Genomic DNA, 11,776 nt, shown 5'->3' on the forward strand with positions numbered 1-11,776 from the left:
ACACACGCAGGAAAATCACTTCAGAGGTCTTACCAGGGGTCACAATCGCCGGCATCTGACAGCTCTCCCGAGAGAAGGGGTTACAGCCCCGCCTGGCCCGTGGGGAGCTCTGACAAAGTCCTGGGTCTACCCAGCACATCTTGCTCGCTTCCCGAATTCCATTCCCAGTTGAAGGAGGTGGCTGGTGGCCACCCCCAAGAACGAGGGCATGGGAGGGGGAGGGGAGCTATGTTGGCGGTTGCCATGGTTTTGCTCTGAGTTCTGGAGCCAACCTGCCCACTCCCTGAGACACTCAGGTCACAGAAGCAGTAGGTCAGAAGCTTGAGGGGACAGAAGGAGCGTCACTCTGGAGGCCACCAGTGCACCTGTTGAGATGGAGGCCTCAGATGGGCAAGGGGCTGAAGGAGACAAGCCACCAAAGAAGGTGAAATGGGGCTAGGGAGGTAAGGGAAGGAAGGAAGGAGGGTCTTTGAGAGGCTGGTCTTGGAAAGCAGAGAACATGAAATTCAGGGAAGAAAAGAAGAAGAAAAAATGGTGATGTATGAGCTAGCAGGAGACCGAAGGAACAAGAGGTTAATTCATTCAATGAATTAAGATGTTTATCAAAGACATATATTCAGGGCAAGATGACTGTTGGTTGTGGAGATACAAGTGCTTGTATGTGTGTGTGCATGTATGTGTGTGTGCATGTGTGTGTGTGTACACCTGCATTATGGTCTGCGTGCTTGGTTGTGTGCTGTGAGTGGTATGTTTACGGAGTCGATCTGCCTGAGTCCCCTCGCTCTGGGGCCCAGAGAAGCCCAAGTTCCATACTCCCTCTGTTTGCCTTCCTCTCTTTCCCTGGTCTCTGCCTTCAGAGTGGTCTGGGCCTGGGTCTTCCTTATTCTCCCTGAACACAGGCAGGAATTAATCCTCACTTTTCTGAGGGGATTTTGCAAAGTCAGGTGCAAACTCTACTGTGTCAGTCTAATCCTGTGCTCTGACTTCAAGTATTATTTCACGGCCACTTTGTCTTAATTAATTTTCAGGATTTTGGGGTTTTTTTTGGTTTTTGGCCCCACATTTCTTGTCAGAAAGCTCCTCCTCATTACCATCACCATCACATGCTTTTCCAAGTACCCATTACTGTGGCTTGATGCTAAAGTTTAGAGACAGGCCTAGGACTTAGGTGTTCAGTAAATGTTTGCAGAATGAATGAGTGAATGACTCCCTGCTCATTCCCCCAAGGTGTCCCTTCAATCTCTTGGTGCCTCAAAGTGTTCTCGTCTATAACCAGGAATAATGATATCTCACCTCACAGAATTTGTGTGAGAATAAAATGAGTTCATGTTTATCAAGTGCTTTGCAAAAGTAGCTACAATACTGTGCTCTAAAGATTATAAAAGAAATGGGTAGGGCATTCTAGGTTTTCTAAGCAGGGATCTTCACAGATGGGTTTCTTTGTTGAGGGCTTCCTTGCCTCCAGGCTGGGCCAAGAAAGAGGTCCTAGGGAAAACGGAGAAGAGCTTTGGCTGGAATTTGGACCACTGGTTGTCTCACACTGGCCCCCTGAGAAGCACACACCTAAACCCCCCAGCTGACTGCTGCCCCCTGCCTCCTCCCAGGTGACAGATGTACCCTGCTTAGAGAAGAGCTCTGGCACCACCTCCACTGGGGACTCACTTATACGCCATGCCAAGGGCCTGGGCCAGGACACCTTCAAAATAGTGAGTAAGGGACTCTGTCCCTCCTACAGGCTGGGAGACCTGGGTCAGAAATTGGCAGGCCTCAGACCCATACTTACTCAGACCCATACTTACTGTCCCACTTGTCACGGTCTTGGCAAGGAAGTGGGGTAAGGCCTTGAAAGAGCCTCCTTACTTAACCCACTTAACACTTCCTGGCCCATAATGGTTGCTGGTTACTTGGGGCTGCCTTTCTGCCTCTTCTTTTCTTCTATGGTCCCTCACATCACATGTTGCCTCCACAGTGTAAAGAATATCTAAGGCCACTGAAGAAGTTTCTGCGAAAGTTGCACCTGCCCAGGGACCTTCCCCAGAAGAAGAAGCTAAAGTACATGAAGCAGAGCCTGCTGGTCCTAGGGGACCACATCAACACCTTTCTACAGCACTACTGCCGAACCTGGGAGATCAAGCACTGGAGGAAGTAGGGCAGCCTCCTTGTCCTTCCCACTATACCCATTCCTGGGCCCCGTCAATTCAAGGACACACCTCAGTCAAGATCCCAGAGTACTTCATCTTAATGTGAAAGAGTGAGGATTCTGGAGCGAGCTTGGTGAAGATGGGGTGGAGAGAACAGGGTCCTCTAGTTATTCAGGGCAGAGCTGATTCACACAGCTTGCCCACACAGTGGACAAAGAACTCTCTTGACCCTGTGATTGAACAACTGCTGTGTGGTGGGGGTGTCCAGCACCAGGATGGGGAGTTCAAGGTTTAGCAAATCTCCAGCTCTCCACGTCCCCGACCAAACCCAAGGAGCAGCACATGGTCCGTTTCTCCCTGGGTGGGTCCTGGACACAAGACAGACACTGAAGGGAGAGGGCCTGTGCTCTACCTCCCTCAGACTTGGTTTCTCCCCCGCAGGATGCTCTGGCGATTTGTTTCTCTATTCTCAGAATTGGAGGCGAAACAACTTCGCAGGCTCTACAAGTACACCAAGAGCAACCAGACAGCCAAGTTCCTGGTGAGGCGTTCAGGAAAGCTCCTCCCGGGCCCAGCTGAGGGTTGGCTGGTGTGTTCTTGGATTGTGGGGGGAGGCCTGGGGCTGAGGGGGCCCTCTCATACCGCCAGCATCCCTTTACTGGTTTCCACACTCACTGCCTCAGGAAGACCCCCACAGGGGGCAAAGGCGCTGAAGAGGGCAGAAGCTTGGCTTCAAGTTCTTGGTAGCTCTTCCCGCTCCACACCCACACTCTGATGTGGACAGGTACAGGGACATTCCTGAGGAGTTTTGGGTGGGGATGGTAGAGGCCAGACAGAGAGGCTCAGCCAGCTTGGGGAAGGCTCAAAGCACTATCGATCGACAGAAGCTGGCTTGGCTTTGCTCCGAAACAGTGACTCTCAAACATTTTTGACTCAAGTCATGTTCACCCTCTTAAAAACCTAGTGAGAAGCCCAAAAAGCATTTGTTTATGTAGGTTATAGCTATTGATATTTGCCCTATTAGAAATTAAAACTAAAGAAAAAAATTCAAAATATGTACCCACTACTCCATTTAAAAAGAAAAACAAGGAGCCTGTTACATTTTAACATAGTTTTTACAAGAAATATCTATATTTTCCAAAACAAAACAAAACAAAAATGTAGTGAGAAGAGTAGCATTGTCTGACGTTTTTGCAAATCTCTTTAGTGTCTGTCTTAACAGAAAACAGATGCTTCCCTCCATCCTTTCCTCCAAACCCCTAGCAACCATTGATTTTCTTTTTTTTTTTTTTTTACTGTCTCAATGGTTTTGCCTTTTCCAGCATGTCATACAGTTGGAATCGTACAGTATGTGGCTTCCTCAGATTTGCATCGATGACCTTTTCACACTGGGTTCATTAGAATCCATTGGTTTCTCTCCTGCACTTTGAGTAGGCCCCACTTTTCAGGGGGTCAGCGAGTTTAAAATATTTTGTGTCCCCAGGGGTTCACAGAGCACCGTTTGAGAATCACGAGTTCAAAATAAGAATCATAGGTAACAGTTTCTACGTGCCAGGCACTTTATTTTCCCTCCTGTCATCTTCAAAAGCAACCCTACCTGGTAATTACAAGTAGTGTCCACAGTGTGTAAATGAAGAGGCCAAGTACAGAGCTGTAAAGTAACATGATCCAGACCACACAGCAAATGAGGGGAAAAGCTGGGTTCAAACGTACTCTGGCTCAGAGGAAAGCCCTGCTCTAACTGCGGCTCCCCAACCCATCCCCCCGGCTTTAACCAAATCCCCTCTCCCTTCAGGACTCTGTTTCTTCCTCTGAACATGAATGGGTGGATCCTTTCAGGGACTCTGAATATGAGGTGTTGACATTTTAGTGATTTCTGGGTTTCACTGGCCAGGAAAATTTCAAAAGATATTTTTAGGCTTTCAATTTTAATTTTGCCAAGGGCTTTAAAACAAATACCATAGATTCATTAAAAACAAATACATAAGACACTGTAACTCTATGCTAAGGGACACATGAAAAGATGCTCCACATCACTCACCTCAGGGAAGTAGGAAAACGACAACGAGGAAACGACAACGAGGTGCACCTCAGACCCGTCAGAATGGCTAAAATTAACAGCACAAGAAACAACACGTGCTGGTGAGGATCCGGAGAAAAAGGAACCATTGTGCACAGTTGGGAAGGGAAAATGGTGCAGCCACTGTGGAAAAGAGTATGGAGGGTCCTCTAAAAGTTAAACACACTACCTTGTGACCCAGCAATTGCACGACTAGGTATTTGCCCAAAGGAAACAAAATGATTTGAAGGGGCAGGTGCACCCCGATGTTTACAGCAGCATTATCAACAATAGCCGAATTATGCAAAAAGCCCAAATGTCCATTGACTGATGAATGGATAAAGATGTGATATATATATATATATATATATATATATATATATATATATATATGATAAGATCAGCCATCAAAAAGAAGGAAATCTTGCCATTTGCCATGACATGGATGGAGCTAGAGTGCATTATGCTAAGCAAAGTAAGTCAGTCACAGAAAGACAAACACCGTCTGATTTCACTCATGTGCAATTTAAGGAACAAAACAGATAAACACAGGGAAAGGGGAAAAAAGAGGGAAGCAAACCGTAAGAGACTCTTAACTATGGAGAACTCTTAAATACAGAGATATAGAGAACTATAGCAGCCGAGGGGTGCTGGAGGGGAGAAAGGTGGGGCACAGGCCATATGGGTGATCGGGATTAAGGAGGACACTTGTGATGAGCACCGGGTGCTATACAGAAGTGACGAATCACTAAATCCTACCAGGGAAACCATTATTATTTTTTTTAAGATTTTATTTATTGATTTGATAGAGATCATAAGTAGGCAGAGAGGCAGGCAGAGCGAGAGGGGAAAGCAGGCTCCCTGCTGAGCAGAGAGCCCTATGCGGGGCTCGATCCCAGGACCCTGAGATCACCACCTGAGCGGAAGGCAGAGGCTTTAACCCACTGAGCCACCCAGACACCCCGAAACCATTATTTTTTATGCTATATTAACTAGAACTTAAATAAAAACTTGAAGCAAATAAAGACACTATATATCACTCTAAAAAGAGGAGGAGGACTTATATTAAAGAACCACCCAGGAAGGAACTGTTGGCAGCCAGGCCTCAGTGTCCGCAGGGTCCTGCCTTCTCCCCCATCTGTGACTCATTCCTCCAGCTGGCAAGTAAGGGTGAGGGGCGGCCAGACCGCAGTAGTTTCCTCTCACGGGCAGGGCTGGGGCTCTGGAAGGTGGGGCCCGCTCTCCTCCACACCCTCCTCAACGTTACGCGCCCATTGCAGGTGGCGTTCTGCCCCTTGGACGCGCCGGAGAGCTCCTTGCTGGCCGACCAGGAAGACAGTCTGCCCAAACTCTGCAGTGCCTGGGGCCTGCACAGCAACATCAGCGGCATGAAGGAGAGGCTGTCCAAGATGCAGGCCCCCGACCCAGAGGCCTCCTTGCTGTGGGAGCCCACATCCGGGGCCCAGGGCGGGCCAGGTAATGCCCGCAGCGGTGGGGGCCTGCCTGGGGGAGGGGCCTCCGAGGCGGGGCTGCAACAGGGGATGCTTATCCTAGGAAGTTTGAAGTGTAGAGATAAGTGTAAAACGGGAGAGAGGAAAATCACCCATCCCCCAAGGCCCTGACTGGTCAAGAGTTTGGTGTGTTTGCCTCAGCGTTCTGCAGGACTTCCCTCTGGGGGTCTCATGATACATACTGTTTTGGATCCTGCATGTTTCAGGGAACAGTCTGAACGAAGCCACTCGCCCATAGGACTAGAAGCAGACAGCTTGCTAGCAGTCAGGGCTGGGGACTCCCAGGAAGGGTCCAAGCAGAGGCAGGAAGCCTGCTCTCGGTGTCGGGTGGGGTATGGTCTAAGGGACAGGTTCATTCCCACAGTGGGGAGAAAGTCGAGTCAGATGGCCTGAGAATGGCATTGCCAGCAGCCTTGGTCTCTGCCACGACTGCCCTGCTTGGCCCTCTGGACAGGGGCTCTTCAGTGAGGTGTCCCAGCCAAGGTTGGAACCTATGAAGGTCCCTCCTTGTGCACAGAGGAACAAAGCCACTTACCCTTCCCGCTTCTGTATCCGGTGTCTGGGACCACAGTTAGCTGTTCTTTCTTTGCTACTGGGGGAGAAAGTGAAGGCAAACAGGGTGTTGTAGGAGCTCATGGTGTGGTCCTAAATTGACCCCAGGTGCTGCTCTGAGGGTCAGGCTGGCTGGGAGTGATGTAGGCCCGCGCTGCTCAAGGGGCCTCATCCACGAGTCACAGCTGCCCTGAGTGGGAGAGCAGGAGGGAAAACGGGGCAGGGGCACTGGGCGTGAGTCAAGAAATTACCGAGGCTCTAAATAAAATCTTAAAAAAAAAAAAAAACAAAAGAAATTACCGAGGCTCAGAACCCTGTCTGGGCTCCATGAAGGCCCTTGGTCCTGGTGCCTAGAGTTTAAAATGAGGAAGCAAAATACACAATAAATTGTCTATTTTTCATTGTGAAATGAAGGCCAGCCCATCATGAAGATGATGTAGGCCACAGCAGTTCATGAATCACATAAGGAAAGTGAGCTCTGGGCTTTGGGGCTAACCTTTTCCCAAACCAGTGCTTGGTATCTCTTCATTTCACCTAACCCTAACCCCTGCAACAACCTCAGGAGATGGGTATTATCCCCCTTTCACAATGAGCCATTTACAAATTTACAATTTACAGATGAGCCATCCGAGGCCATAGGGCAAAGGTTAGGACAAGGCTGGTTGGAGGAGGTAACTCTGGGACAGGCTTTAAAGAAAGGCAAGAGGAGGAGAGGAAGAGGGATAAGGGAGGGAAAGAGAGGGAGGAAAGGTGAGGGGCGATGAGCAGATAGTCTGGGCCTGGATGTGAATGAAAGAGCAGGTTGGAGAAGTGCAGGACAGGGGCGTAATAGGAAAAAGCCTCGGATGGTGGGTTAAGAACAACTGGCTTTCATGTAATTCTTAAAATAACATTTTGTTCTTACAAACATAAGCAGAGCATGGAAAGTAAGTAATACCAATAGTCAAAAATAAGAAAATGTAGACATATATTGTCCTCACTACTGCTAGCACTTTCCAGATGTTTTTTATACACACAAATTCATGTATTTTAGCCAAATGAGACCTCACTGCATATAGGATTTTGACTGGAACTTGCTTTTATCAGTTAGTTAGATCAGCATTCCATGTCAATGTTTTCATCTAATGGTTGGATTAAGTATTTCTTATTCACATTTTCCCAGTAGCCCAAGACATTTTTGCAACGATTTCCCACTCCTGCATTTGCACCTGGTCACATCTCTTCCATCTCTTTGAACCCAACAAAATCCCCCTTTTCACAACCTGACTTGTTGAAGAGATCAGGCCATTGTTCTGCAGAATGTTCCACTTTTGACTCTTGTTACTTCCTTTTGGCGTTTTTTTTAAAGCTTGTTCCTCTGTGCATAAACAGGACTTTAGATCGAAAGTCCTGATGAAGTCCCGTTCACCATTTGTTTTCCTGGGATACAGACAAGGTTGTGTTCCTCACGTTGTGTTACATGACAAAGCCCATGCTGTCTGGAGGGCCCGCCATGAACGGGCTTTGATCAATCACTCAGTCCATCTGTGATATTAAAGGTAACCTTCATGGTGTTTCTTTGGCACCATGTTCAAAAGTCAGTTTTTAAGTAAAAAGCTGGCAGTGGGTTTCACAAATAGTCCGGCAGCCAAGTCGTGGGAACTGGGGCCTGAAAGCCGAGACAGGTGTGGGGAGGACTGAGAGTCAAGCAACATAGTCTAGTCCTGACTCTGCCCCTCACTTGCCTAGGGCTTTGGGCAGGGTGGGCTCTGCGCTTGGGTGAGATCCCTCATCTGTAAATCGGGGTGACACCATCTTCCCCTGCCACAGGATTTCTGTGAGAAAAGAGGAAGGGGCAGAGGTTGCAAGTGAAGATAAGATTTTGTCGTTCTTTCCCTCCATGTTACAATCTGAGATTCTCTGTGATATTATCAGGACTGTGTCACCTTCCCTTTTCAGGTTCTCTAAGGAAACTTCCTCAAAAAACGAAACTCAGAAGGAAGAGGATTAAGGAAGCCCCCGAGACTCCAGAGACCTGCGCGTGAGAAGAGCCAGCCAGGCGGGGATGCAGGGCCAGCTTGTCCTGGCTCCCAGAGCACTTTTTCTTGTCTTCAACACCTCTGCACCCTGGGGGCTGGGGGCCAAGGAGGGGAAAGACGAAAACTGTCTGTCAAAAGGATGTTCAGATCTTAGTTATGTCTAAATGGGGTGGGGAAATAAACATCCTTAAGACAGTTCCACCGTACTTGATTAACAGTCATCATTCATTCATTTTTTAATTTATTAAAAGAATATTTGCCAGATACCTTCTGGGTGGCAGGTGCCCCACGCAAGCACAGATGAATAAGAGGTGATCGCTTGCATCGTGGCTGTCCATCACCATCTAGTGTGGGAGACATACAAGGAGAGCGGTTACAGTGGGTTGAGGCTGGTAACAAAGGAGTGATGCGTGGAGGGAGGGCGCAGTAGGAAGGGGAGCGGGCCTGGAGTGAGAGAGGGAGAAGTCAGGCAGCCTGCCCCGATCTTCCGCCCTTGGTCTCCTGGGTAAACTGGGGGGGGGGCATGGAGTGGGGAGGCGACTGGCAGTGGAATGAGCTGGTGTGACCTGGCGCCTGGGGAGAGACTCTGCCGCCCAACACCCCCCCCCCCCCCCGCAAAGTGCACGGGAGAGAGAGGCCAGAGAGCCAAGGAGAAACCACATCAGTAGTTGCAGCTAGAATGATGGTTCCAACTCGTGGTCAAAAATGGGCCGCTGCCTGCGAAATTCGGACCCCTGGTGTGTTGTTTGCCCTCTTGTGGTGTTCTACTTATTGTTTAAAACAGAAAAACGAAACAACAAAAAACAGTTGCCAATATTAACTCAGTACATTCCACATTAAAAACAACAAACTGCAACAGATTTCTGGCTTTTCATGACTTGCCACGTGTGGGTGTGCCTCCCCATGAAGGGCATGGGGCTGGGGCTGAGCCGCAGTGGCTCAGGTTTCCCAGATGCTCTCTCTGGTTCACCACAGTCCCCACCTCTCCCTATTGCCTCACGCACTGGCCTTCTTCCTCCAATTATATCACCCCTTTGACTCGTTTTGCTTTTCATTTTTACTACCCTGGGGATATACAAAGACAGTGAAGATGTGTGTAGAGCAGGGAGGTGTGAATCTGTGACATTATGTAGGGTAAAACAGACAGTTTTTGGTGACAGAGGTGAGAGATAAAAGAGGAGGAGGAAGTGAAAATGGTACCTTGCTTCTGGCTGGAAAGACTGTGTAGATGGTGGTCAGCTCCAAGGAGGGGAAGCAGTGCAATCATTTTCCACAAGCACAGGAGAGTCGAAACGCTGCCTGAGGCAACAGCGTATGGTGTCCATATGTGCGTGACCCTTTCTCCTCCCCTCAATTCATATTCGGGAGTATCATCACAGTGTCTACGTGTCAAAATGAATATCAATCTCGACTTGAAGAACAAGTACTCAGAAGCAAAAAGAGGGAAAGAAGGTCCCTGCTCTCTCCTTGGTAACTTCACACTCATTGCTTCCCAGAAGTGGCGAGGTGCGAATACAGGCTTGGGGGTCGGCCTCGTTCCAGGGCCCCTGACGGTTCTGACAAAGCAAGGATTTGCCGGAGAAGGGTGAGCAGGCTGGAGGGTGTCCTGATGAGGAGGGCCTCTCCAATTCTTTCCACTCCTGAGCGGTTTCACTGACAAGTTCCCAGGGAAGGGCCGGTCGTTCTGGGAACACAAAACAGGGAACATGTCCCTGTGTGTGAGGCAGCACCGCCACCTAGAGGAAGGACGGGATTCTACAGCCTTACTCTTCGACCGAGGCCGGACGTGTGCGGAGGCTCAGACCGGGGAAGGAGGGGAACTTTATACCACCTGGCGACAGCAGGCGGCCTGAAGGCAAAATAGGCAAGTCTTGGTCTTAACTCTTTCCTCAAATTTAGTAGGATCTCAGGATTCCAAAGAACAAGATCACAGGACATTGCTTCACTCAAAACCCTCCAATAGAACAAAAGTGTTTTGTTTTGTTTTTTAAAGATTTCATTTATTTATTTGACAGAGAGAGGGGACAAGCAGGCGGAGCAACAGGAAGAGGGAGAAACAGGCTCCCTGCTGAGCATGCAGTCCATGGGGCTCAATCCCCCAAGCCTGGGATCATGACCTGAACTGAAGGCAGATGCTTGGTCAACTGAGCCATCCAGGTGCCCCAATCACAAAGGATTTTTGGGGCAGTGGAAATACTCAGTGTGATACTACAATGGTGGATACATGTCATTATACATGTGTCCAAATCCATAAAATGCGCAACATCAAGAGCGAGCCCTAGTGTAAACAGTGGACTCTGGGTGATGGTGTGTCCTTGCACACTTTGGTAGAGGGTGTGGATAATAAGGGAGGCTGTGCATGTGTGGGGATGGTGGTGTACGGGAAATCTCGAGTCTTCTGCTCAAATTTGCTGTGAACCTAAAACTGCTCTAAAAAATATTAAGGGGTGCCCGGGTGGCTCAGTCAGGTAAGTGTCGGACTCTTAGTTTTGGCTCAGGGCATGATCTCAGGGGTGAGGGATTGAGCCAGTATAGGGCTCCGCCCTCAGTGGAGAGTCTGCCTGAGATTCTTTCCCTCTTCCATCCCCTCACCCTCAAATAAATAAATAATAAAATACTAAAACAAAGAAATAAAACCCTCCAAGAGTTCTTCATCTCATGTAGACTAAAAGCCAAAGATTTTGCAAGGACCTACAAGACCTACTATGATCTATCCCCCATAGTCCATTCTGTTACCTGTCTGACCTCAGTCTTGATTTTCTTATACTTGGCAATTACACTCCTGCTTTAGGACCTTTTCACTGGCTGTTTCCCATCTGGAATGTTCTTTCCCAAGATACCCAGTTGGCTATTGCCTTCAAATCTCTGTTCAAATGTCACCTTCTGGGGTGCCTCGGTGGCTCAGTTGGTTAATGTGTCTGCCTTTGGCTCAGGTCATGATCTCTAGGTCCTGGGATCGACCCTCACATCTGGCTTCCTGATCATTGGGGAGTCTGCTTCTCTCTCCCCCTCTGCCCCTCCTCTTCACTTAGAGTCTCTCTCTAATAAATCAATCTTTTAAAAAAAATGTCACCTTCTTGGTGTAGCCAGCATGTACCCTCATTTTAAATCCAACACCCACACACACCCTGAATATCCCTTATTTTGTTTTCCTAAGGCACTTATGTTTTTCAAATATTATATAATTCAATGATTGTATTTCATGTTTATTGATGCCATCCAACTAACATGTAAGTTCCACAGGGGCGGAGCTTTCCATCTGTTTTGTTCATCACTGTGTCCCAAGCAATTACAACAGTTACCCAGCCTGTAGTAGGTACCTAATAAACATTTGTAGAATGAATGAATGAACAAATGGACCAACCTAGAGTATTTAGTCCAACCACTCTGGTTCAGAGGGAAAAATAGAGGCCCAAGAAGAAAAGCTGACTTCTCTGAGGTTGGGCAGGAAGTCAATGCCAGAACCAGGACTAGAACTCAAACTCAATGCCTCCT

General features: G+C 48.3%; 1 protein-coding gene across 2 annotated transcripts; it reads left to right on the forward strand.

Annotated features, from left to right (window-relative positions):
- Positions 1 to 251: 251 nt before the first annotated feature.
- On the forward strand, positions 252 to 8,487 carry CUNH17orf64 (chromosome unknown C17orf64 homolog). Of its 2 annotated transcripts, none has more exons than XM_032871760.1 (6): positions 252 to 424; positions 1,605 to 1,706; positions 1,970 to 2,145; positions 2,583 to 2,730; positions 5,481 to 5,676; positions 8,202 to 8,487. In XM_032871760.1, exons 1-6 carry the CDS (start codon positions 374 to 376, stop codon positions 8,285 to 8,287), a joined length of 759 nt encoding a protein of 252 aa, XP_032727651.1. In that variant the 5' UTR covers positions 252 to 373; the 3' UTR covers positions 8,288 to 8,487. The 2 variants fall into 2 exon arrangements, with proteins under 2 accessions (XP_032727651.1, XP_032727652.1); XM_032871761.1 differs by having other exon boundaries at positions 255 to 424; positions 2,583 to 2,682.
- The last annotated feature ends 3,289 nt before the right edge of the window (positions 8,488 to 11,776 follow it).

Source organism: Lontra canadensis, unplaced genomic scaffold (genome assembly GCF_010015895.1).
Source record: "Lontra canadensis isolate GAN:19392208 unplaced genomic scaffold, GSC_riverotter_1.0 scaffold43, whole genome shotgun sequence".
NCBI classification, from domain to species: domain Eukaryota; kingdom Metazoa; phylum Chordata; class Mammalia; order Carnivora; family Mustelidae; genus Lontra; species Lontra canadensis.

What these genes read in the sequence shown, in the direction of transcription:
- CUNH17orf64 (XM_032871760.1), top strand. Translation starts at nt 374, where the DNA reads ATGGAGGCCTCAGATGGGCAAGGGGCTGAAGGAGACAAGCCACCAAAG. An exon ending in GCCAGGACACCTTCAAAATA is followed by an intron (nt 1,707 to 1,969) that starts GTGAGTAAGGGA and finishes TTGCCTCCACAG; the next exon opens with TGTAAAGAATATCTAAGGCC. An exon ending in GCCCAGCTGAGGGTTGGCTG is followed by an intron (nt 2,731 to 5,480) that starts GTGTGTTCTTGG and finishes CGCCCATTGCAG; the next exon opens with GTGGCGTTCTGCCCCTTGGA.